Source organism: Danio aesculapii, chromosome 10 (assembly GCF_903798145.1).
Source record: "Danio aesculapii chromosome 10, fDanAes4.1, whole genome shotgun sequence".
Classification (NCBI taxonomy): domain Eukaryota; kingdom Metazoa; phylum Chordata; class Actinopteri; order Cypriniformes; family Danionidae; genus Danio; species Danio aesculapii.
Genome location: NC_079444.1, coordinates 20,784,694 through 20,811,240, shown reverse-complemented (window position 1 = coordinate 20,811,240; position 26,547 = coordinate 20,784,694). Strand labels below are relative to the sequence as shown.

The 26,547-nt window shown below is 36.2% G+C and overlaps 2 protein-coding genes across 2 annotated transcripts in view; one reads left to right on the top strand and one right to left on the bottom strand.

Annotated features, from left to right (window-relative positions):
• Positions 1 to 873: 873 nt before the first annotated feature.
• On the bottom strand, positions 874 to 17,250 carry letm2 (leucine zipper-EF-hand containing transmembrane protein 2). The gene is made up of 11 exons (XM_056466590.1): positions 16,920 to 17,250; positions 15,533 to 15,602; positions 14,657 to 15,095; positions 12,521 to 12,664; positions 11,514 to 11,651; positions 9,841 to 10,044; positions 7,399 to 7,518; positions 6,977 to 7,096; positions 3,976 to 4,083; positions 3,765 to 3,830; positions 874 to 2,239 (listed from the first exon to the last, which is right to left on the bottom strand). Exons 2-11 carry the CDS (start codon positions 15,577 to 15,579, stop codon positions 2,186 to 2,188), a joined length of 1,440 nt encoding a protein of 479 aa, XP_056322565.1. The 5' UTR covers positions 15,580 to 15,602; positions 16,920 to 17,250; the 3' UTR covers positions 874 to 2,185.
• A 1,238-nt stretch (positions 17,251 to 18,488) lies between these two features.
• Positions 18,489 to 26,547, top strand: part of LOC130236316 (histone-lysine N-methyltransferase NSD3-like) — a 32,724-nt gene continuing 24,665 nt past the window's right edge. Inside the window, 5 exon segments of the mRNA XM_056466991.1 lie at positions 18,489 to 18,817; positions 19,987 to 21,032; positions 21,125 to 21,284; positions 22,259 to 22,413; positions 22,492 to 23,121. Of these exon segments, the coding sequence (XP_056322966.1) occupies positions 20,034 to 21,032; positions 21,125 to 21,284; positions 22,259 to 22,413; positions 22,492 to 23,121 (1,944 nt within the window). The 5' untranslated portion in view covers positions 18,489 to 18,817; positions 19,987 to 20,033.

Sequence of the window (26,547 nt, the reverse complement as noted above, 5' to 3'; positions counted from 1 at the left end):
ATGAGAGCAAAAAAATTGTAGTATTTATTTGTCTGCGCCAATAGCCTAGTGGTTAATGCGTCGACGTATGGCACTAAAGTGTCTACAGTGACCGAAGTTTGATTTCTGGCCTATTGCCGATTCTTACTCTCTTTATGCTTCCCATACTTTCTAGTCTATAATCTCCACTGTTCTTTAAAATCTCCATATATATATATATATATATATATATATATATATATATATATATATATATATATATACACACACACACACACACACACATACATACATACATACATACATCTATAAATATATATATAGTGCTCAGCAAAATTGAAAATTTTGTTCATTTCTCTGTGAATATAGGCAATGTATTTTGATGCATTTAAACAAAACAGATTTATTAAACAGAAATATTAAAATAATATTTCAAGAAAAATATTGGAAAAAAAAGACAACCTACAAAATTACTAAATTTTTTTTTTTTGCTTCTCTTGATTTTTCCTCTTTTTAAAATATGTATTTAATGTTTTCCTATACCATACATTTGGGTGTTCTAGTTTTTGGACCATTATTGTAAGTTAGATCAGCTCCAGATTTGGCTTCAGTACGGACTAATCTAATGTATATGCACAAATATAATATTGTATAGCTTCCTATTAAATATATGAATTTAAAATATGGATTTGAGAGGGGTGTGCTTAAATATACATAATATTTTTGGTAAATTGTTTTATTATATTTAATGTTTTTGTGCAAACAATTAGAGCCCCAAAAATACATTTAGCAAAAATAGTTCAGTTTAAAAACTCAGAAAACTTACTCCGCTTCATATTTACCTGCAACATTAGGATCATGTTCACAAAATAAAAACAAATTTCACATCAATCATTTTGATATCAGATTTGTTTTTTTAATGAAATGCTTTTAAACTGAACACAAATGTCAATTAATCCAAAACATGAGTAAATTTCACCGTCAATTTAGGAAACAAAAACCATAGCATTTGTTCAAATGACGCAAAACAAAATGGAGTTAATAATGGGGTTGTGTAACACTTGAAGATTCAAAAGAGCACCTTTACTTCTTGACTGTACAGTGGTCAAAGATGTTACTCTGGTTTATGCAACCAGAGGCTAGATTTTCAATTTTACACAATAGATCAACTTAAAAAAGTGCACCAGGACAGAGTGAGACTAGAGGTAACAAATTCAGTTAAGGTTACAGTCGACTTAAAGGCCAGGCGAAGGGATAAACAAAGCCACATCTGGGGGGGTTCAATGCTTTTAAAGTATTGCCATACAATATTGTTTCCCTCACAGTGGTTTTTATCCTGTGCAACATGAAAAGCAATAACAATCCAAATAATACATGAATCAAAAATATGTCTTCAAGGGAATATTTCGATATTTGTCAAAATTAAACTCAGGACTTCAACAGGTATTTAGGCTTTTCCGCAAAGGAAAATATTTAAATGCATGATTCAAACGGGGACACGGCATATCATCAACAAATTAAATACACACTTTCTGATAAAACGGTTTCGTGCCGGAGTCTGCCACAGGCAGGCCTGGCGTAAATCGCTACACCGCTAATCGCATCTCCTGAGGGAGTGAACGTAAAAATTCCCCTAGAAAAGGGAATCGAAACATTTTCAAATAAAAAATACCCACGTACTTTGCCATTTACAAATCATCTGCCAAACTCAATCCTGAATGCAACCGTACGCATTCCTCATATTAAAATAATCTTATTTTTCCAACTCATAGACTACATGTATGGCACAGTGACTGTATAAAGCGGCAGCACTTATATAATATGCAGGTATTGTACAATTTATTTACACATTTACATAATGAAGTTCAGAAAAAAAAGGCAAAGTTCCTTGTTCATTTTCTGGCCGGACAGAATCTTGAAGCCTTTTTTGTGTGCTAATTTACATAATCTGTCAAATGTTCATGGTTGTAAAAGTCAATGATGTCAAGCAGGAGTGATGGATCAATTCAAACCAAACCGTTTTGCTCTTATTTTCTTGTTGTTTTTTTTTTTAGGAGCAGATGTTGATTGAGGATGTGATGCGAGTAGCTGATCAGGTCTGAATGGAAGAGTCTCTGAGATCGTAGAGTGTACGAGAGACTCTTCCTCCAGCATCTACACACTTTCTCCAGCAGAATAAGGTGATGATGGTCACATGAAGCCACTCTCATATGCCATTGGCGCTCATCTTGGACTTCTGTGACAACTCTGCTTCTTTAGCCTGATGAGACACAACAAATGAAGGTGAGTTTCTAGAAAATACTGTTCTGCTTTGTATTTTTAAACATCACCAAATTCAAAAACATTCAAATTTAAGTTACATGAGCTGGTTAATGTAGTGAATATACATATGCTTTTACAGGTGAACTAACAAATGTTTTAATAATATAGAATATTAGTGTCCGCATTGAAAGTGATACACACACTTTAAATGTGTCTAGCGTTAATGTCTAGTTTGTTCCAACAGTGTAACATATGTTTATGCATGAATAATACATTTTCCTCACCTGTACCTAATAAATCTATACTAAGGAATAAATGATCATGAGCAATCCCAGCATTATGGATGTGACATTTGCAGTAAAAACTCAAAACATAAACTCACAGAGAAAGTATATGTTATCATTATATTAAAACATCTGTTTATATTTTCAAACAACTAACCACAGAGCTACATGATCAGAAAAATATCAATCTGTAAACATATTTGAGATTTTAAATGAGAAAAATAAACATGCCTTATGGATGTGACCAAAAAAGTATGCAAGTTTGCAGTCAACAACATACTTTGTAGAAATTTTGTGAATTAAACTGCACAACCCAAAAGAAATAAGGCTAATCAAAATGATAAGAGTTGGCTCACAATAGAACAAATATAATTTTTTTATTTTGCATTAATGAGGAAAACGCTTTGTTATGGATGTGACGTCTCCCAATTATGAATGTGACATGTAAAAATGGCACTTGTGTGAGTTTGGTAAATCCAATATAATTGTTTAAATACATTAACAGAGACATTTTTGAGGATTTCTAAAGTACTGTAAAATACTTGCTTACACAAATAACTTGGTAATGGTTTCGCTATTTTAACTTGATTTTTTTTCATGGCAAGGCTGACATTTGTATTTAATTGTTCTCATATTAAATTTATATTCTGGACTTTTTAAGACCTAGTGATTTGAAGTATATTAATATAATACATGTATACATTAAAATATTAGTTATTAAGATTTAGAGAGCAGTTGTTACAGGGAATAACTTTTTGAATGTGTCCCTCGTAAACATGGTTAACGTATGATTTTGTTGTTCAGAAAAAAAACACATAAATAAGACACACTAATAAAAATACAGCTGTGTTACATTATTATTTTGATTATACCTTTTATTGCCCCTTTTTGTCTTTAACCCATATCATACTTCTAAAAACATTTACATGTAAAAATAAAGGAAGCGTCCAGGAAAATGTGTGTAATAGTCCAGGGATAGAACAGTTAGCTAAAACTAAAATCATGATACAAAACAATATTTGTTACATGAAATTAAATGTATAAAATATTAAAAAACAAAATACTAAAAATGTAACAATAAAATGTAAATTAATAAAAATAAAAAAAAAAGTTCAATTTTAAAATTAGCTAAATTTAAATAACTATAAAAAAGAAAGAAAGAAAAAACATTATTGACTTTTCACCTTTCAATACAAATGTGATCAATGCGGTATCTTGTGTGATCTACTATATACTTACATGTATTAACTGAGCTTCAGGTGAAGGCATGTCCAACCCTCTGGGTTTCTCCAACAATTCTTCTGACTAAAATACATAGCCAAAATGTTCGTATCAGACAAAGGTTTTTGTAAATACTTCCTTTCCTGTTTTTTTAAACATGGCCTGATAGCCTAGAGAGACCCTAAAGTGGGGACTGATTAATTGATTGGTGATAAAACAAGATGTATACCTTTCTGTTTTTGATGACAGGAGCAGAATCCACCATCACCTCCACTGAGGAGGACAGGGGATTCCCTTTGGCTGACGTTTCGGCCTCCACAGGAGGAGGATTGGCTTTCTGTGGCCCAGACAGTGAGGAAAAAGGTCAGTTGATACCATAAGAAACATTAACCATGTTGTGACGTAGCAGTCTGCATTTCTGTCTGATATGAGAGCCAGACATCACTTTGTAAAGGTTTGAAAGTTAATCTGTTGTCAAGCACTATAAGCACTGTTACATTAGAAGAAACATAATCTGGATACATCTAGTCCAAGTTTTCAGACTAAAAGGTTAGAGAGGATCAAACTATTTATGGTTTATAACAAACAAAAGTTATTTAATTATATTCAAGTGTCTTCATTAGTAGGTGTGTTGTATTATAGTTCAGACAGGCCCTACAATGGTTTAAGTCATACTTAGCTGGCTGTTACCAGTTTGTGAATATTAATGGACAGCCTTCACAAATCAGCCCAGTAAAATACGGGGTGCCTCAAGGATCAGTTTTAGGCCCTTTGCTGTTTACAATATACATGCTACCCCTGGGAGACATTATTAGAAGACATGGGATCAGCTTTCACTGCTATGCAGATGATACTCAATTATATATTTCAACTAAACCTGACAAGACGTCTAAACTGTCCAAGCTAACTGAGTGTATTAAAGATGTTAAAGACTGGATGACCAACAATTATCTTCTCTTAAACTCAGACAAAACAGAATTATTACTTATTGGGCCTAAATCCTGTACACAGCAGATCTCACAACTCGACCTACAATTAGAGGGATACAAAGTTAGCGTTAGCTCTACTATAAAAGATCTGGGTGTCATATTAGACAGCAATTTAACTTTTAAAAATCATATATCCCATGTCACAAAAACTGCTTTCTTTCATCTGAGAAATATCGCTAAGTTACGAAGTATGCTATCCATCTCAGATGCAGAAAAGCTAGTCCATGCTTTTATGACTTCTAGGCTGGACTACTGTAATGCTCTATTTGCTGGCTGCCCAGCATCCTCTATTAACAAACTTCAATTAGTACAAAATGCAGCTGCCAGAGTTCTTACCAGGTCTAGAAAATTTGATCACATCACCCCAATTTTATTCTCCTTACACTGGCTGCCTGTTAAGTTTCGTATTGAATTTAAAATATTGCTTCTTACATATAAAGCTTTAAATAATCTAGCTCCTGTTTATCTAACCAATCTTCTGTCTCACTACAATCCAACTCACTCTTTAAGGTCTCAAAACTTAGGGCTTCTGGTAGTACCTAGAATAGCAAAGTCGAGTAAAGGAGGTCGAGCCTTCTCATTTATAGCTCCTAAACTCTGGAATAGCCTTCCTGATAACGTCCGAGGCTCAGACACACTCTCCCAATTCAAAACTAGATTAAAGACCTATCTGTTCAGTAAAGCATACACTTAGTGCACCACTTAGCGGGCTTCCACACAGGTTTCTGCACCTTGTTGATATACACTATGAACAGCAGCTACGCTAATTATTCTCTTTATTCTCCATTTCCACCTGGGGATACTCTTCCCGAGGCCCTCAGACTATGCAGAGTCACTGATTCGATCCAAGACCAACGATGAGATGATCCCAAGGTTTCCATATCCTGGACCGGGCCGTATCCTGAGCAGCTACTGTGATGGTCATGGAAGAGTGGAGAACATGAGACTGATTCCTGTGACGCTCCAGAGACAGACGAGTCTTCGCTGAGGCCAGCTTCCAGCCTCCACCACTGAGACTGCAGCTCTGCACGAGACGTTTGGCCAGCGGAGAAATTAAAATGATCGTGCCCAACTGAGCTTGGTTTCTCTCAAGGTTTTTTTTCTTCACTTCCGCCATTAGTGAAGTTTTTTTCCCTCTCCGCTGTCGCCTCTGGCTTGCATGGTTCGGGATCTATAGAGCTGCGCAACGTTGGATTTGCTCTTCTATATTTAGACTCTCAGTAGTGATTATTAAACCACACTGAACTGAGCTAAACTGAACTGAACTTAAACACTACAAACTGAATTACACTGTTCCTATTTACTATTTACTATGACCTTTTATGTGAAGCTGCTTTGACACAATCTACATTGTATAAGCGCTATACAAATAAAGGTGAATTGAATTGAATTGCTGCCAGAAAGCCTGGTTGTATTTCAGTTACACACATCACAATTTATACGTTGTAGCTAAAGCAAACACATACACAATTGTGCTGTTTATAAGCACTGATACATTAGAAGAAACATAATCTGGATACATCTAGTCCAAATTTTCAGACTAAAAGGTTAGAGAGGATCAAACTATTTATGGTTTATAACAAACAAAAGTTATTTAATTATATTCAAGTGTCTTCATTAGTAGGCATGTTGTATTATAGTTCAGATATTGGCTGATTTAACTGTACATTTCTTCATTTAACAAAAATGTAACAATCAAATCGACCTATTAAATTAAATATATAGCAAACCTTAGAATGGGTATTTATTATTACAAATTTGCTTTTACCTTTTAAAATATTAATTTTAACTCGTAGTATTTATTGTACATTTATTTATTGTACATTTAAAGAACTGCAAAAGCAAAATAATGCTAAACTAACATTTTTATAACTTGCTCAAAAATACTAAATAACCTTTTCTTGTGAAATGTGCGAATGTTCAAAAGCATAAACAGAAGTAACTGCAACCAGGCAAACACTATAGCCTTCCCTACTTTATATATGTATAAATAAAACTACATTCTTAGTTCAGATCTGGGAAGAATTATTGTGTCTTTACTTTTAGTAAAAATCAACATTAAGGTTTTCTTAAACGTTAGAAATAATATACTATTAAATAGGTTTAAATATTACATAAATTATTACTTGTCTTAAGACTGCAAACTGAATTTCTAATGCAGTTTGACATTTTTATGGGCATCTTAACAATCCACATTGTGCATAAAGACATGTGAGAGCTATATGGAGTTGAAGTGTTTACCTCCAGTTTGGGCACTGGTGGGATGACTGGAGGTTTAGGAGTGAGGTCCGTCAGGTACATTGCACGAGAGAGCAGCAAGAGGGACGGTGGAACGTTTTCTTTCAGGTGCAGATCCAGCCACTGACAGATGAAAAACACAAAACATTACAAACCCTTCATCAATTGTTCAAAAAAAGTGAGGTTACACTGACAAATAATGACCCGCGTCATTAATGTTCAATCATTTTCCACTGACATCCATGGCAACAGGAAATAACGCATTTAAATATAGGTGAATATTAGACGAGTAAACCAAAGTCTTTATATGTGTCACATTTGCAATGAGTCTAGCCTTTGGGTGGAAAACAAGTCATAAATATCTACTCTAACCAGCAGTTTTACAACCTGGTCAGGCTGGTTTTTGCATATACACAGACACACACCTGCTGTAGCTGCTGTCGGAGCTGATCTGTGGTCAGACCCAAAGATCTCATGCCACGACTCCTGCAGGCGGCCTGAAGCTCCGCCACAGTCATTGCAGACACACCTTCGGTAGCAATCATCTACACACACACACACAAACAAACATCCAAAAACAATGATTATACATGAGCTGAACCCAGAACAGTACTCTTAAGTCAATAGAGTTATAAAAACATGAAAAAGACCTCTATACTTGCATGTTTCTGCATAAAAATAAAAGCAGCACAGTAAAATGCAAAAGTGTGTCCTTTTAAAACTCTAATGGACCATTTACAGAACACATTGTGTTTGTCAAAAACTTTTTGCGTTTTGCTTGTTTGTTTACATGTCAACAGCATTTAGGGGGGCTGAAAGCGATTCATATTGAAAATGCATTCATTTTGAAAAATGCCACCTTTACAGTGTTTATGAAAACACAAAATGACATGCTCACACACACACACACAAACAGTATGTGTCCATTTTAAAAGCAAATGCGAGCAAACATCGATAACAGTGACGAAGTACATGGTAGGTTAGTTGCTGCTACTTTAGTGTGGATTTACGTCAATATTATAACCGATAGTGAAGACGCATCATATATACACATCAAATTCTAAACACAGATCAGCGCTGACGACATGTCTTTAGTACTTTACACAAAACAAAAAAAAATTTGATTACGTCTGCTGTATTGGATTCATAAAGATGTCGGTACATGCACATTCATGCGGTACGGTTAAATGAGTCTTCAATAGGGATGTCCCGATACAACATTTTAACTTCCGATATGATACCGATATTGCAGCCTTCAGTACGAACCGATACCGGTACAAATCCGATATCAGCACAAATCATGAATACTTTCGACTTGTTTCAATTTCACACACAGCTTTTTGATGAAATTTTGATCCAGTTTCGAGCTGAAAAATATCTTTTACACAGGGGAGCAGAAATAAGAAGTTATTGTTACAAGTTAAATTACTAAAAATGTGCAGTATGGTTAGTACAAACATTTACATTATCAGATCAATTTAATCTGTGTTTGTATCATAAGAAGATTATGGCTGTATCAATGTTCCCGAACAAAACATTATTAATTTTATAATAATATATATTGCACATATTATCTTTCTGCCCAAAAAGTAATACCATTCTTTCTTTTAAACTGTAATGGCCCTCAGCAACAGGATTTCTTATTCTTATTTAACAGACAATTAAAACAACAAAGATGTTTAGCATTTGACACCTTTTACATGACACTGTTTATTTTCAGTGTGTTCAAGTAAAAAATGAAATAAAAAAAATAAGAAATCCACTATTTCTCTCCTACTATCCATGTGCACCACTCACAGGTCAAATCTGCTCTCTCGCTCACTCCCTCTCTAGTCTTGGTGCTGCTGAAAGTTTGAGATGCACCAGCCAAAGTTTGCGTATAAAATAATGCAAAAACACAGCTAAAGAAAGCAGAATCCGGGACATGTTAGGCAATTTAGAAATCTTGGCTGAATGCATTTTTTAAGTCCCAAATAGAGGACGTCTGGGAAAAAGAGGATGTATTGTCACCCTAAATAATGAGCTGGATTAGTCCATTTAGTAAAAAGCCTTTTTTTCTCTGCGTGTCCTCACGCTCTTCTCAAAGCTCAAAGTCAGAACAGATGTCCAGCACGCCTCTGTGGGTCTGCATCAACAGAGCACGCGAGTCTGTGGCGGAGTATTCTCACGCACACAGAACCGCGCCGCTGAGGTAAAGTCTTCTGTGTGGGAAGCACTGGTGTTGAATTAGGTATCACACTGGATGCACCACAACATGCCATGACCGAATTGAGGCCGTTGCTTGGCAGCGTATACAAAACAATTTTAAGATCGCTTGACGTGAAGTAAATAAACCAGTAACGTTAGACATGTGCCGTTGTTGATAGCGTCAGCCTGTGCTACAGTCATAATAGATTTCTATCGTAATACACCATAACTTAGAGTGAAGAGCGTGTTAAATCTTAAAGAGACTTTGCTAGCAAGCAGTCTTGTGATCACATGGGCTTTGCATGCTGGCTCTGGCCGCTGCTGGATAGAATAGCTGTAATGGAGTTTAGAGCGCAACGGACTGCTTATATGCGAGACTCTTAACGCAGTCCGATATAGTTTTTTGGACTGATATCGGACCTATTTCCGATATCAATATCAGATCTGGACATCCCTAGTCTCGAAGTTGTGCCTCTTTGGAAAAGAAGAAACTCGACAAGTTACAAAAAAATGGCATGCACACTGCCACATGAAATGAAATTGTGCGCACTCAAACACGTATAAATCAGCATTTCCTTTCATCTGGTTTAGTCATCCGCAAATGTTGAATTTACATTAACATGTTAAGTCATAAATTTGGCTGTAAAACCCCATTTGAGGCTCATTGGAAGCTGTCTGACCTCATCGTCTGCCTTGATGGTACGCAGCTGCATCATTAGCTGAAAACGCAGCAGGTTATTGGTGCCGATGGGCTGCAGCTCCAGCAGTTTGCACAAGGCCACCAGCTGCGGCCGCTCCAGATGCTCCAACGTCAACTCATCCTCAAACAGCTTCGAGAACTTCACGATGTCTTTAGTGCTGGGCTGTTCACCGGTGTGCCTTACCTGAAACACACAAAACAGATATGTCAATCCAGAGGTGTCGCTAGATATAAAGCTCTAATGGGGCACGAAAAAATTGTTTACCCTTACATAAATATCTATACTGAATATTAGAAATAAAAGTATTGCTAAGATAGAACTATTAGAATTATACAATTATTTTTCTAAATAAATAACAGAAATCAATCCAAAGTAAAAGACAAAACTGGCATGAATATTAATTTCATATGACTATTCTAGAGAACACCAAAAAAATTTGTATAGAATCATCTTTTGTCTGAGACATGACACTGATGAACAAGAATTAATGTTATTAATGTTATGTGGTGCGTGAGGTGTGCGGGTATGTTTTCTGCATGCATGCATCACTTTGTTTTTAATTAAACTACGTTGCTTTTGCAAGCATTGGTTTGGTTGAAGATAGAAAATAACCTCTTTATTCTGGGATTACCATTCTTAATTAATACACTGACATACAAAGTATGTTACCTGACAAAAGTCTTGTCACCTATTCGAGTTTTAGAAACAACAAATAATAATTTGACTTCTAGTTGTTTATTTGGTATTTGAAGTGACTAATATGAATTATTATCTAGATTATTATCTAGAATCGAGATATTATCTAGATTACACTTATTTTACCCAAAAAAAATGATCATACCTTGATTTTTAATTAGTTATTTAGGACAGTAAGGTCTGACTTTGCTTAGACAAAAGTCTTGTCACTTAACAGAAATAATGTACAGTATAGAATATAAAGTCATGGTGCAGTGGAAAAAGAATTAATATTGTGTATGACTCCCATCAGCTTGGACAACTGCATCTATACATTACATCTCTGCAATTACTCAAATAACTTATTAATAAAGTCATCTGGAATGGCCTTGCAGGACTTCCAGAGTTCATCAAGATTCTTTGGATTCATCTTCAATGCCTTCTCCTTCATCTTACCCCAGACATGCTCAATCATGTTCATATCTGGTGACTGGCCTGGCCAATCCTGGAGCACCTTGACCTTCTTTGCTTTCAGGAACTTTGATGTGGAGACTGAAGTATGAGAAGGAGTGCTGACCTGCTGAAGAATTTGCCCTCTCCTGTGGTTTGTAATGTAATGGGCAGCACAAATGTCTTGATAACTCAAGCTGTTGATGTCGCCATCACTGAGTAGATCTCTTGCATGCCCCTATATGGAATGTAACCCTAAACCACGATTTGTCCTTCACCAAAATTGACTGATTTCTCTGAGAATCTTGGGTCCATGCGGGTTCCAAAAGGTCTTCTGCAGTATTTGTGATGATTGGGATGCAGTTCAACAGATGATTAATCGGAAAAATCTACCTTCTGCCACTTTTCCAAATGAACAACTAAAAGTCAAGTTATTATTTGTTGCTTACAACTGGGATTAACGAAAAGACTTTTGTCAGGTATTGTATGTATGGTAAGTTGGGAGCAGCTTCAATGACGAAACTCACCTGCTGCACATAGGTGGAGAACTTCTGAGTCTCATCTCCAACTGCTGCCTTATTCCTCCTTGCCATCTCTGCAATTGTCTCCTGCAAGAACTTGGCCAGTTCCAGTTTAGCAGCGAGTCCTTTCCTCTGTTTTTCCTCCTGTCAGAGAAACAAATTCAGCAGTTTTATTAGTATTAATGGTGACACGTGTTATGCATTCCTAATCTGCAGACTAAGATTACATCAGACCGATGATAAAAGTTTACAAATGTTTACATGTACAAGTGTTTCATGAATAAGTCATAATGAATCAAACGTAATCTACTTAAATTAAGTAGATTAATTTAAATGAGTAGAAACTTAAATTAATTTAAAATTCAGCCATTTTCTTAGTTCATCTGCTCTGAATTTTGCTTCAACGTTTTTAATTATGAAAACTTTCAACTCATGTTTGTAGACACTGAAATTATTTCAACTTGCTTCTGTTCAATGTATGGGACCCACGGAATCAAACTTAATTCATAATCACAAATTCTGAAGTTTCTTTAGTCATTATTCATCACTTTTGAGTTTAATCTTTAAACTGAAATGATTGACTAAATCAGGGGTCACCAATCTCTGTCCAGGAGGGCCGGTGTCCCTGCAGGGTTTAGCTCCAACTTACCTCAACACAGCTGCCTTGGTGTTTTAGGTATACATAGTAAGACATTGATTAGCTTGTTCAGGTGTGTTTGATTAGGGTTGGAGCAAAAATCTGCAGGACACCGGCCCTCCAGGAACAAGTTTGGTGACCCCTGGACTAAATCCACAACTTATGTAGTAAAATAAAACATTACTTCTATTCAACAGAAAAGAGTTTACAAACCATTCGTTCTCATTTTCCATTGATTAAAAACCCACTAAATCAAAGTGAAATAATTATGTTGAATTCAACAGGTTTATCAAGACATTTGTTTTTTTAAATGAATCCTAATAGAACAAATACATTTCAGCTTTGTTGTTACCTTTTCTTTAAAAAAAAAAAATACCTTTTTAGTCTCCGTCTCAAATGTGGATGGCAACATTTCTGGGAAGAGCTTGAGGAATACAGGGAGCAGAAACTCCATGAAGGGAACGATAACAAAGACTATGAAGGGCACAAGCCGGAACAAGTCAGCACATGTCCGCATCAGCTGTAAAGACAATAGGACAAGATTTATTTCAAGGTGCAAACACAAAAACTAAAGCAGTTTGGGTAAGTGAGAAAAACACTTCTATCCTGAACCTGGTGTACTTCCACTGAGGTGTTAAGCTTACTGGTTATGCAATCCTATTGGTGTCACAGTAAATTAGAAATCCTTGACCAAGCACTGGTTGTTCAAACATGATTACAAAACATAATTACCCTTTGAAACACCTCAAATCCTACAAAGATATTAATTACTTGCGACACAATTTCAAATGTCAAACCGCTTACCTATTCTTTTATTAAGATCATTTGGGTTAATAAACCACTAATTACCAAAGTATTACAATGGCACAATGGAAATTGGAGTAGGAGGAAAATGAAGCGAGTAATGATTTATATGAAAATAGCATCACAATTACTATATCATAATAGTGTTATAAAAAAAAGTAGACACAAGGCAATGTGTTCAGTTACTCACATAAAAAGTTATTATAAAATATAACATTTTATATAAAATATATAAAATATAAAATTCTAATAGATTTTCAGCTGAAACTGTGACTGCATGTAATTTATAAAATGCACATCAATGAGTAAGAGAACTTTAAGAGTAGAAAAATCATGTACAATCAAACTAAATTAGTGCTATTACATGAGCTTAGGACTATTCGCAGAAGCTGTGGATTAAAGCTTATAATGATGTAAATAATGATCAAGTTTCATGCACAGACTGACCGTTTCACTTCATAAGACTCTATAAGCCAAGGCTGTTCATTTTTATTTTGCCAGTATGTTTGCTTTCTTTATTCCTAAAATGCCAGAAGTCATTGACTTGCATTCTATGAATCCCCAAGTACCATGGTTTCAGCTAAAAGTCTTCTTGAATGCTTTACAGAAAACAAAAATAATAAATTCCCCTGCATCTTGGAGGCTTGAGTGTTAGAGAATTAACAGCAAATGTAAAAAAAGTTTTTGATGAACTATAGCTTAAGCAAATCTATGGTACATGAATATAACATGTTATACGGGTAGTCCAACATTTTTATATTTGTACCAAAGGTATTGGAAGAGCTGTAGGTTATTTAGTATTATGAATAATGTGAATTTCAGAAATTATAAACATTTCTAACAACGACATTGCTTCATAACCCTTGTATAATTTTACTTTATAGATCTCATATTCTTGTAATTTATATTATGATTTCGGCTGGGGTCTCTGTATTCTTTTAACTTTATTCATAAGATTTTGAAGAGGCCATAGGAGAGGGTAGTTTAATTGATACATGATATCATATAGTTATTCCAGTTTGTATAATGTTGTAAAACAATTATATAAAAAAAAACACATGTATATGTATGTATGTATGCATGTATGTATGTATGTATGCATGCATGCATGCATGCATGCATGCATGCATGCATGCATGCATGCATGTATGTATGTATGTATGTATGTATGTATGTATGTATGTATGTATGTATGTATGTATGTATGTATATATATATATATATATATATATATATATATATATATATATATATATATATATATATATATATATATATTTCTCATCATATGCAATGCAGTGTTGTTTTTCTCAGTGTTTGAAACAGTTCATTCAAGGATCTAGTATCTCTAAATCCCACCTTTCCGAGAGTTTACACTGCTCTGATTAGTCAAATTACATAATAGATAGATAGATAGATAGATAGATAGATAGATAGATAGATAGATAGATAGATAGATAGATAGATAGATAGATAGATAGATAGATAGATAGATAGATAGATAGATAGATAGATAGATAGATAGATACTTCAATTTGTAAAAACTGATAAGGTAACTTAATTCCTTCATGTTGTCCCAACACAAATCTATTGTGTGGCATCCAGCATTCCTTAAAGTATTGATTGATCTAAAATATAAAAATCCTCATAAAAAAATAATAATAATTTGAACTCCAAAATTTCCTAAACTTTTTCCTTCCACACATACCCTCCTCCTCTCCCTTCTGGTGAGCTGCTGGCCGTGCAGTAACCTCCACACCATCCTGCCAGCGATTTTAGTGTCAATGCCCAGAAGTCTGAAACCATGATAGTAATGCTTGAGCTCGTCCAGGACTCTCTGTCCCAGGGACTTCCTTGGCAACGCTGGAGGTGTTGGCGGTGGTTGAGCGGCAGAGGCGGCTGGGTTACTCTTTATGGGTTCAGAATCTGCAGGGGTGTCCTTCGCCTCCTGCAGCCACGAACAAGAGCTGTGGATGGGACGTGCAGATATGCAACCAGGGCGGATGTAGCTGGATGTGTTGGGGTACAGTTGTCTGGGGCATCTGGCTGTGATAGCAATACGTCCGAGCAATTCTGAATGGTAGCGTATGCATGCGGTTGAGGGGAGTGTAGCACAGCCATGTCTTTTAGAAAGCAAGTAAGATCCCCTGAGGAAAATCAAAGTCATAAAATCAATAAAATAGGTAATAGGCAAATTTTAAAGATCACTATTTTGACATTTTTTCTCTCACAGCAAGGGGGAAACAAAAGTCTAAATGTTACATTTTCTCTCAAATCTGAGTTTGCATGTTGCAGTTCTGGATTTATCTACATTTTGTCTATCTAAATGTTACCTTTTCTCTTAGTTCTGAGTTTGCATGTTGCAGTTCTGGTCATATCTAAAAATATTCTATCAAAATTGTTAAAGTTTTCATTGAATTTGCAGGAGGAAAAAAAGTCATAATTGTGTGCTAAATTAAAATAACTTTTATTATTAATATTTTGTCTGGTGGTAGGGACGAGAACACTGTTTACATCATACAAATAACCCATGTGAAGATCATAATAATACATAATTCAATAGTAATTTGGATAATGACCTTACCTTGATCTTGTTACCGCAAGTAGCACCTGTGAGCTGAAAACTGCCATTTTGTGATGGAAAATCAGGCGTCCTGCAAAGTGAACATAAAAATATATTTTTAAAAATGCATTTGTATTGTATTCTCTGTTAATAATGTATTATTACATTTTAATGTGAACAATTGAAGAAAATGTATGTCAATATGAGAATATCATATTTGTGACTATATCATATATATATATATATATATATATATATATATATATATATATATATATATATATATATATATATATATATAAATTATATATATGAGACTAAAAAAAACACCATATCATTAGGGAAGATTTTAATGTTTCAATGTTTATGAATAAGATAATATAATATATTCACAAAAATGACGTTTATCAAGGAAGACTACTATAAATAAAATAAATCTGATTTGCTCCAGTATTTAAGGAATAAATTATATTTTTTTCAAAATAATTTGTAGTTTCACAAATTTAGTTATAAATACTTACATTAACAAATAGTGAAGCCTTTTCTAAAACCTATTTAACTTGATAAATTGATACTAAATATTGCGTTATATAACTTATAAGGAAATTTTGCTGTTTACATCCGTTTCAGTATTTTTAAATCAATATTTTCTTTATTAACACAGCAGCAATAACAGCCTCGTGTCAGTACTGCAGGAAACTACGCTCGCGTGCACCTGCGGCCGGTCGCGAGAACTGCACAAAAACACCGACTCACGTGTTTATCTCCGCCACTCGCGTTGCTAAAACAGAACACAAACACCGGTCAAAGTCACCGGCCATATTTAACATAAAAACGAGTATCGTTTCATGCTAACATAAGGTTTATCTCTAATCACAACAGGCCAGTTGGATAACCGTTACATCACATCCGTGATCATTATGACCATAAACCGGGCATTTAATTAAAGTGCAAATACTTTTTATTTTTGTGTAACGTTATGTCAAAATGAACAACAACCATGACTTCCTATTACAATTCTCAAATATTTGGGCTTTTGAGCGTCTAAAGTGTAATAGAAAAAGTATTGTGAGTAACGTTAAATAAAAGCCGTAAAGTTTAATGACAGGCGCTGAAGGCCACAACAGAGGCCTGTGGATCCAAAACACAGCGCTTTCAGTTTCAGTGTTACAGTAAACTCAAACATACGGTTATTTATGGATGTACTGGTCAGATCATCGATTAACATAAGCGATCGGACGATTTCTTGTGTTTTACTTATGTTAATGTACAACTAAAGTTAACATAGAAGCGAGTGGAGGGTTAACGTTAACGGTTTACCAACAACAACCGATGGAAGCTTAAGGATTTTCATTATCCGGATGAGGTATTGAGGATCCGCGCGAATAGATATTAAACAACAACCAACCTGTCGAAAAAGGTCCGTGTGGTGCGGTGTGATGGCTGTTAGGCAGTAAGCATCGGGTATGGTGTCAGATCGGATGACGGTGGAGAAAAATGTTCGGCTCGACAGCGCTCCTCCTGCAGCTGAGGGTCAAATTTCCTCGGAGGCGAAGGTACGGATAATGGAGCTTCCACGGTATGAGATGCTCCATTCACGACGGTGTGTAACTCCTTTAATTTAAACCCAAATCGACAAATAAATGTACAAGTCCGTGCAGCTGCACTGGTTTAAAATGCACTGTCGGATTGCCTCTGCTGCCCGAGTTGCGCCGACTGCCCTGCCGAGGAGGATCATCCGATGAGAGGAGCGGCGTGATTGACAGCTGTGAGCACCAATAGGCGAGTCGTGCGTACTAGTGACGCTGGCCAATGCGCTGTACTGGGCGGACAGTGGAACTTCCCATGACCTCATCCGTGGTGACGAGGGCAGAAAGGCGTCCTTACGGACTGATCTGAGTTCAGCTGTAACTCAGAGTTGTCATGGGAACAGACGTATATGCAGTACCGAGAACAGAAACGGAGTAATAAAGTGGTGGTTCAAAGGGTGGTTATTAAGGTTTTTGAGCAGACGGTGTCGCTGTTATTCAGTCATTTTTTGATCAAAACCAACATTACGCTGAATTATTTAGTTTTTGTTGTTGTTTTCAGTATTTAGAAATTTTATACACTAATGATATAATTATACATTTTAATTTTAAAAAGCTAAACTGACCATATTAGATAATATTCTAGATATACACATATTAGGTATATATACACATATTAGGGATGTCCTGATCAGGGTTTTTTTGCCCTTGAGTCCGAGTCATTTGATTTTGCGTATCTACATTCAAATCTATATACCAAAACCCGATCCGATACTTCTCCAGTTCATAAAAAAGAGTAAAGAATTATAAACAGATTCAGGATGATCCTTATTTTTTATTTAATTCATTATAATACACCTTATTTTAACATTCAACAACTCTGGTAACAAATAACCATAGATATGTTAAAAAATAATGAGAATATATATATAGTCCCGATTGGGAGGTAACGTCCGATCAGATCTGGACATCCCTAATATATTATACGTGTGTAAAACTAAAAACAATATAATCGTATTGATTTAACAGTGTAAAATTACACATACACATGAATATGAATACATATTTAATTTTATAATAATGATGAGATAAGATTTATTATTTTACCTATTTTTCATTGTACTTATGTAATATGTGTGCGTGAAAATGATTTTACATATTTTTATCAATAATCTAATAGACCAATTAAAATAATGTTAGAACATTTCTTTAGGTATTTCATAATAAAATGTTATTAAAATTGACAATTAAAACAATATTACTTAGAAAAAATTGCATTATACGATTAAACTGTGTGATGCATTCATTACATTTTATGTTTTGTACTGTCACGCAGTAATATCTTATTAACTTCATTTATTTATTTTGGTTGTAATGATAAAAGAAAAAAAAAACACTGCTCATCCTAACAAACGGCTCACATCATGCAGCACAGCCAATAGGGGCGATTTTATTTTGGCGCTGAGACACAGGCCTTAAGCAGAGGGGCTTTTGTTACAGCTAGAGGGAGGGAGACGGCTATAATAAAATATATGGGAGCCAAATTTCCCTAGGTCTGCAGGAGCATCCCGCAAAAAAACGGGGCCTCTCCCGATTCACAGCCACACATCCTATCATGGGGATCGACACACGACTGATCTAGCCCCGTTTTTCTCCCAAACAGCGGATCAGATCTCAGAAACGTGGAGTCATAGGTCTTTGTGTTGATATATTTATGTTAACTGCAGCAGGGATCCAGTTTATTTGCTGTATTTGTTTAGAATGGAACACGCTGAAGGTACAGACGCTTTTATTCTACCGCTCTTTTCATGCTTCGTATCATGATTTCGCGTTGACTACAAAACAAGCGCTGCATGCATTTATGTTTTCGGTAACAATAAAGCAGTGGTTTTCATCACACCTTTTCCACGATGGAAATGCAATCTGGCCAATTTGATTTAAAGGGGCACGGGCAGCCATGTTGGCATGTTCGCATTCACTTCTTCAGTTTTTAAGCTTCACCGCATGATGCAGTTTACCCAAAAGCATACCGATTTGCATCAAATCGCCTATTTAAAAACCCCTGGTGATAAACATTAGAACTACGTGTGTTGATGTTTTTCCCTTATACACACACACACACACACATTAGCACATCCGCTAACGCCGCCTTTCATATAATGCAGCGACATTACACGGGTCCGCTTTACATTGCTGTTGGACGAGCAGGGTTTATTTTTTAATCACGAGTGCTTAATTTTGTTTACTCGGGTTTCATTTTGTATTTACTGTAAGATTGAAGCGTTTTTACATTGACAATATGGATATACTCGATCTGTTTTGTTATCCAGATAACGCTAGCAGGCTAATGTTAGCCAGCTGGTCGTTGCAGGTTTGTTTCTTTGAGATGAAACTATGTTTCAGTTTAGTGGGTTTAAAAAAGGTAATTGGTTGTTCGGTGGCATTGATCGATGTGTTTATTTTGCTACATGAGAATTCCTCAAATATTTGTTATATATTAACTTACTGGACAGACGAAATGAGATCAAACTGAAAAAATAAACACTGCTTTTCAATATAAATGTTTATTTTATTTTTTTACTGAGACAGATTAATAGGACAAAAACATATAAAATCAGTGAGAAATGCAAAATATGATTTAATCTAATTAATATTAATGCCTTATTGTGTGATGAAATAAACGGTGAATCGAAGAATGTAATGTGACGAAAATAACATTGCTCGTTTTTTGATTGGATCCCAATTTCAAAATCTAATTTATGCATAAGTTTTCCTCCTCAAAATCTGTAAAAGTTGGCATAACTTGAATCAGACTAGAGAAAACTTTATTTATCCCTTGGGAGGGAAATTGCAGCTTTGCAGAACAGCTTCATTTGCACATGGCATTAACCAAAAATGATATGCATGTTTTAAATATGTAATTAATGCACTCTGTCTTTATCTCAGCAGGCCCTGTAAGAAAAAGGGAAACTTAAGGATGCTGGAGCAGAACAATGGATTTCTCCTTCTCTTTCATGCAAGGGATCATGGGAAACACAATTCAGCAACCCCCTCAGCTTATTGACTCCGCTAACATCAGACAGGAGGATGTCTATGAAGCCATCAGTGACCCAGGAGATGATGGAGGACAGCAAAACTTTGATTCTCCTCTGGAGTCAGGCTTTTCATACTCTGCTGAAGACGTCCCAGTCATTACAAATGGTTACCCTACGGGTGTAGGTACCTATGAGCAACAGGCCAAGTTTGCCTTGTACTCTCAGTTCCCCAATGGTTCAGCTAATGGCTATGGTGCCATACGAAACTATGGCGATCACGGTTTGCTGCTTGGCGAGGGCACGGTATTAAGACCACCAGTGGTCCAGGAGAAACCTCAAACTCACATCTCACCTCCATCTCATTCCCATCATCATCACCAGCAGCCTCATCATCCTCATCACCACCACCATCAGCAGCAGCAACACCACCCACACAATCCCCCTTTGTTACCTCACCACCACCACCCGCCTCCTGCCTCGCACCTAATGCCTCAAGTCCTGCCACCTCCTCCTCCCTTGCTCTTGCCTTCATCTCCACCCCTCCTCTCGCCTCAAGAAAGCATCATCTCCAACCCTATTGGGCAACCCGTCAACACCATCATCACCACCACTCCTAAAAAGACCAGCTCCCCGGAGATCAAATTAAAGATCATAAAGACCTACCAGAATGGCAGGGAGCTCTTTGAGTCCTCGTTGTGCGGAGACCTCCTGCAGGAGTTTCAGGCCGGCGAGGATTCCAGGAGGAGGCATGAGCAGAAGAAGGAGAAGAGGAAAAAGAGAGGCAGCAGGCATGGCGCTGGTCAAGAAGAAAGCCAGCCGCCAAGCAAAGTTGAAGAGGGGCGGTCAGTTGTGGTGCACAACCCTTTACAGACCACTGAAAGTCAGGTCGCTTTCAGAGAAGAGCAGCAGCCACCGTCAAGCCTCAAAAGCCCCAAAGCAGAACCCAAGGAGCAGAAGGTGAGTGTCCTGTTTTTGACAATCATTTCCATTTTAAAACATGTAGTTTATGAGATTCTGTTCATCCAAGCATGTGTTGTCTTCTTGTTTAGGTGGAAAAGCACTGTCCCTCGGTCATCACTAGCACTGGCGCTTCTCAAGAGTATGAGATTGGTGACTTGGTGTGGGCAAAAGTTGGGACGTATCCTTGGTGGCCGTGCATGGTGTCATCAGACCCACAGACGAACGTTCATACACGTATTAATACAAGAGGTAATTAATCTGCGACAGTATAGTGCAAGAAGGGGTTCTTTTGGGGCCGTTCACATTGCATCTAACAGCATGTGGAAAGCGCGAGGCATGCCGCTTCTTTCACCATTTTCATTGGGCTTTGCACTCATGCTTCCATGTCATTTGTCGTTATTGAGTGACTGTCAAACATTTTGTCAGAGTATGACAAACTGACAACATTGCTGTAGCTCCGATACAAGTTTTATTAATGAAAAAAATCCACAAGCCACGCACCTCCATTGGAAAGAACGAACTTGTGCATACAGAAGACGCCAAATGTGAATGGCCACTAAGTCTGGTAAACACTACACAAGAGATTTTAAAACACTAGTGCCTGTTTTCCCTTAGTGGTACAGTATGGATTGGTACAGGTCAAACTTGCCTTTTTACTGCCAAAACTTGTGTGCCTCATAAAGTTGCGATCAAAGACATTCTCGCATGAAGATGAAAACCATAAGGACCAGTGACATAGCTTTGTGTAGAAGGGGCGTCTGCTAGTAAGACATGTGCCAGAGTGCTTGGTGGTTCTTTCTGCTGTGGCGAACCCCAATAGAAATGGATACGACAAATTTTAATTGCATCTAATGGTTAGGAAGTTGGACTTCAAAAAGTAACTCGAAAGGATGTAGGTTTAATTCCTGGGCCTGGCAGGAATTTAAGGTGTGGGGAATAAATGAACTGCACTTTCTCGATCTTCGATACTCATCAAACCCCTAATTGCTCACTATGATCTTGTGCTGGCACTACTCACTCAAAATCTGTATGGGTTGAAAAAAAGAAATTTCAAGTATGGGTAAAACCTCACTTGTCAAGGCTCACTTCACCTAATTGTTTAAGCGACTGTTGACAAAACCTGACTGACATTTTTATTGTAGATTCTGTAATTTATCAAGTTTTATTTCTTAGACTTTACTATCCTCATAATAATCACTTATCTTCTTGTTTCCTGTTGTTAGGTTGTAAGGAGTACCATGTACAGTTCTTTGGAAGTGTCCCTGAGAGGGCCTGGATCCACGAGAAAAGAACTGTGGTGTACAAGAGTGAGAGCCAGTTCGATGAGCTGCAAGCAGAAACGCTGCGCAAGAGTACCAACCCCACAGAGAAACAAAAGGTATGCATACCTCACCAAATGTTGTGACCTCATTTTTGTGGACGTCTCTATGATCTTCATCTGTGATTTGCATTATAGCTGCTGAAACCTCAGTCCCAAAAGGAGCGTGCCCAATGGGAAGTGGGTGTGGGTCACGCGGAAGCAGCTCTTCAGATGACAAGAGAGGAGCGCAATGAGAATTACACCTTCATCTACATTGACAAGGAACCTGGAGCTGATGCTGAAACTGCTGCTGCTCCAGCTCCAGCTCCTGCTCCTGCTCCTCCTCCTACTCCTGCTCCTACAGACACTGTGACCTCACCAAAAGCGACTGCTAAAAACCGTCCTGAACGTAAACAGAGACGCTCTAGAGGCAGTGCCGGAGCTAAAGAGGAGCCTGTGCCCCGTCGGCAGCAACCGCGGAGGCAATGCAGCATGAATAGTGCTGGAGAAACATCATCTCCCAATCAAGGAGAGGATGAAATGGAGCAGGAGCAACCCCGCAGTCCTCCCAAACCTGCCCCCCGGCCAAAGGAACCCTCTCCACCTCCCGTCCGGACGCCGTGGAGAACTGCCGCAGCTCGCAAGCTCCTCCCACTCTCCATTACCATGAAGAAACTCAATGTGGAGATCATCAAATGCGACTGGCAGCTCCCAAAGCAAAAAGTGGAGTTACCCAAGAAGACAGAGAGTGAGGAGAGGCCCAGCGGTCGTGTTAAGTCACCTGAGGTAAAGTTACAAACAAAATCAGGGTATCCGCAGGGTCTTAAAAAGTCTTAAATTTAATGAAATATTGTCTCGTAGATCTAAAATAATTTTAAATGGGTCTTAATTTTCCCTTGTTTATATAAAGCTACCCAATCAATCCAAAACGCATCCAATTACTAGGCCCACACGGAATCTGTTCATGCAGAAATCCGCAAATTTTTATCCAGTCATCGAGTCTGTATTTACTTGTGTAAATTTATATTTATTTCATTTTTAAATAAATTTCACTAATATTAGTGTGATATTATAGTAATATTAAAATGTTCATATGATTTATCTACAATAAAGTTTGTGAAGTAATATTTCCTGCTTTTTATAAGATATATTACACGAGAGACTTGCTTTGTTTACAAAATAAGTGGATCTAATTGAATTTGCACTGTAAACATCAAATAAAAGTTAAACATTTAATTATTTTTTATTTCCTAAATTGAGTTTTTAGTTTGATACTCATAAAATCATTCTGCATAAATCCGCAGATATTTTTTTTTCTCTAGAAATAGCAAAAAATGTCTGCAGATTCTGTCTGGCCCTACACTGTAAAACCCAACAGTCAACTTTATCAAATGAAATGAGTGTAGTTAACTCAAAGTTGACTGAAAATTAATTCTACTCATTTGAAAAGAGTTTTGAACTCAATGTTGGAGGTAATAAGTTAACTAAATACCTCATTACTTCAACTTAAATGGAGTAAGTTTACAGTAATCAGATAGATTAGTTTTTTTTAACTCAAATGGTTTTTAGCAATCAGTTTCCTCAAATGGTTTGAGTTGCCTTAACTTATTGGGTTTTACAGTATTCAGTTGGTTTGAGTTCTCTTCATTTATTGGGGTTTACTGTGCTCAAATTGCTTCATTTACTCAAATGGATTAAGTTCACAGAACTCATTAGGATTAGATTTTGAACTTAAATGGTTACCCTAAGTTACCTTAACTTTTTGGGTTTTACAGTGTACCAGTTACCAACAACATGTCTCAACTTTTAGCAAAACTACTTACAACTAATGATATAACTGTGTTCTGTTGTGCAAACATTTAGTTTTTAAAGAGTTTAAGTTATTCATTCATTTTCTTTTTGGCTTAGTCCCTTTATTATTAATCTGGGGTCGCCACAGTGGAATGAACCGCCAACTCATCCAGCACGTTTTACGCAGCGGATGTCCTTCCGGCCGCAACCCATCTCTGGGAAGTTTTTAAGTTATATTGAACAAAAATACATGTATACAACTAAGGTCTGCTTGTTTTGACACATTATTTAAGTTATATGGCTAAGAAATTAATAATTACATTTTTTTTTCTGCTGGGCCATTGAAAAAATTCTTAGCATCTAGCCCTACATAAGTGTGAAATTTTAATCTTCGTGGTCTTATAAAGGTCTTAAATTTGACTTTGCGAAACCTGCAGAAACCCTAATAATGTTTGCGGGTAAGAGATCATAAATGACTGCGACAATCATAGTTTATAAACAAAGCTGTAAAACTTCAATAAGAAATGAATGTATGTTAGGACTGAACTATATATCGTTTGAGCTTCGATAACGCAGTGTGTGTATCTTCCATAGCCACATCGCAGGATTCGAATATTTTATTAAAGATTAAAAGATATTATTAAATATATTTTTCTTTATTTATTCATACAATGATGACCAGGCTATTTTTACATTTGATTGTTCAATTTCTGTACTTCAATGCTGTTACACTCCCCAGAAATCCATAAAGCAGTGTTTATTTACTGTTTATTTGTAAATGATTATAATTTATGCAGATACATTATAAAATAGAGCTATTAAAGTCATCTAGGAGAATGATATAGACCATTTTTAAGGGATGTAAACAAAACAATGGTCCCAACGTACCTCCTGTTTTACTTTTGTTTTGTTTTTTTAATTATTATTATTTTTTTATATAGCTTCTGAAAATTTAATAAGAGCCACATACTGATAAATAATGTTATGATAGCTTTTTACAATTAAGTTCTGATTGAATTGTTACAGTTACAGTTATGCAATAGTTTGATAACAAGCAGGAAATGTTCATGGGCCAATGACATGACCACATTGAAATGGTCTATTCATACCGCAATGTATATCGCAGTAAAGCAAAATATTGTCAGATTTTTCCAATATCTTGTAGCCCTAATGTACGTATTCTATTCTGAACTAGCACTGTGCAGCAAAGTAAAAATCTCAATAATATAATAGTTGGAAAAACCCAATGACAAAGCAGAATTCAAGAGATTCGTCTAATAGAGAAAATTATTACCTGATTTCCTAGAGCCGTATGAATGAATTTAGTAGTCAGCACTAAATGATTTCACTCAAATTACAGGTTTTATTAAGTGATCAATTAAAGTGATATTCCTATTAATTTAAAATAAGTAATACATAATTACTTTAATAACAACCTGCCACTCGGATCTGTCAGTTTTGGGGTTGGCTATTCAATTTTTTACATTAATACTTGCAAGCTTTCTGTTATTTTAAGACCTTTGAAAGCTTCTAAAATTCTTAATTCACATTATTATTGACGTTTTTATTAAAGTGAATGAACTACAGAGAAAATTTTATAATATAGTTTTCTGCTGGATCCCAGGACCTGTTGGACTCTGGAAATGATCAGGCCGACAACGCTGACAAAACAGCCCTAACAGGAAAGATACCACCCACCTTCGGATTTAAAGTCACTAATAAAAGGCTACATTCTATAAACTTTTTAAAATCCAGCCTGAAATAGGAGTAAAATAAATTTTTTTAAAACTCGAGATATGATGAGATGCCGAATCGGACACATATGACGCACATGAACATTTACTCAAAGGAGAAGAGCCCCCAAAATATCAATATTGCAACAGAAACCAAACTGTTAAACATATTCTTGTGGAATGCCCTATTTTTAATGTTATTAGACAACAATTCTTATCTGGGGAGATATTAAATGAAACATTTTTGAATATGAATCCTTCTGAAATTTTATAATTTTTATCAAAAGTAAACCTTAAACTGCTTTAGTTTTTTATCTTATTATCATGTGAAATATATTTTATTTTGGGAAAAACATGAGGAAGAAAGAAATTACAAATAAAATTTAAAAAATGGGGAGGGGCAAAGCAGTTGTCATGGGGGTTACAAAATCAAGTCACAATACATTTGAAGCACATTGTTTAGAACGACATACTCCGTTTATTTTTGCCAATGCTTTTGAATCAAGTCCTAGGGTAAACGTCAGTCTCTCCATAAAGTGTATTTCCTTGACAATCGCTATCCATTGAGCCCTTGTTGGAGGATCAACCTGAAACCATATTCAAGTTTATGGCTTTTCTGCTATTTACCAAAAGTATTTGAATTAAGTATTTGTCAATAGTTGGAACAATTTCTGGCATTTTCCCAAGG

Coding starts and splice junctions, on each gene's coding strand:
- letm2 (XM_056466590.1), bottom strand. CDS start 15,579: ATGGCAGTTTTCAGCTCACAGGTGCTACTTGCGGTAACAAGATCAAG. Junction 12,665..14,656: donor CCAGAAGGGAGAGGAGGAGG/GTATGTGTGGAA, acceptor TTGTCTTTACAG/CTGATGCGGACATGTGCTGA. Junction 2,240..3,764: donor CTGAAGCTCAGTTAATACAT/GTAAGTATATAG, acceptor GTGTCTCATCAG/GCTAAAGAAGCAGAGTTGTC.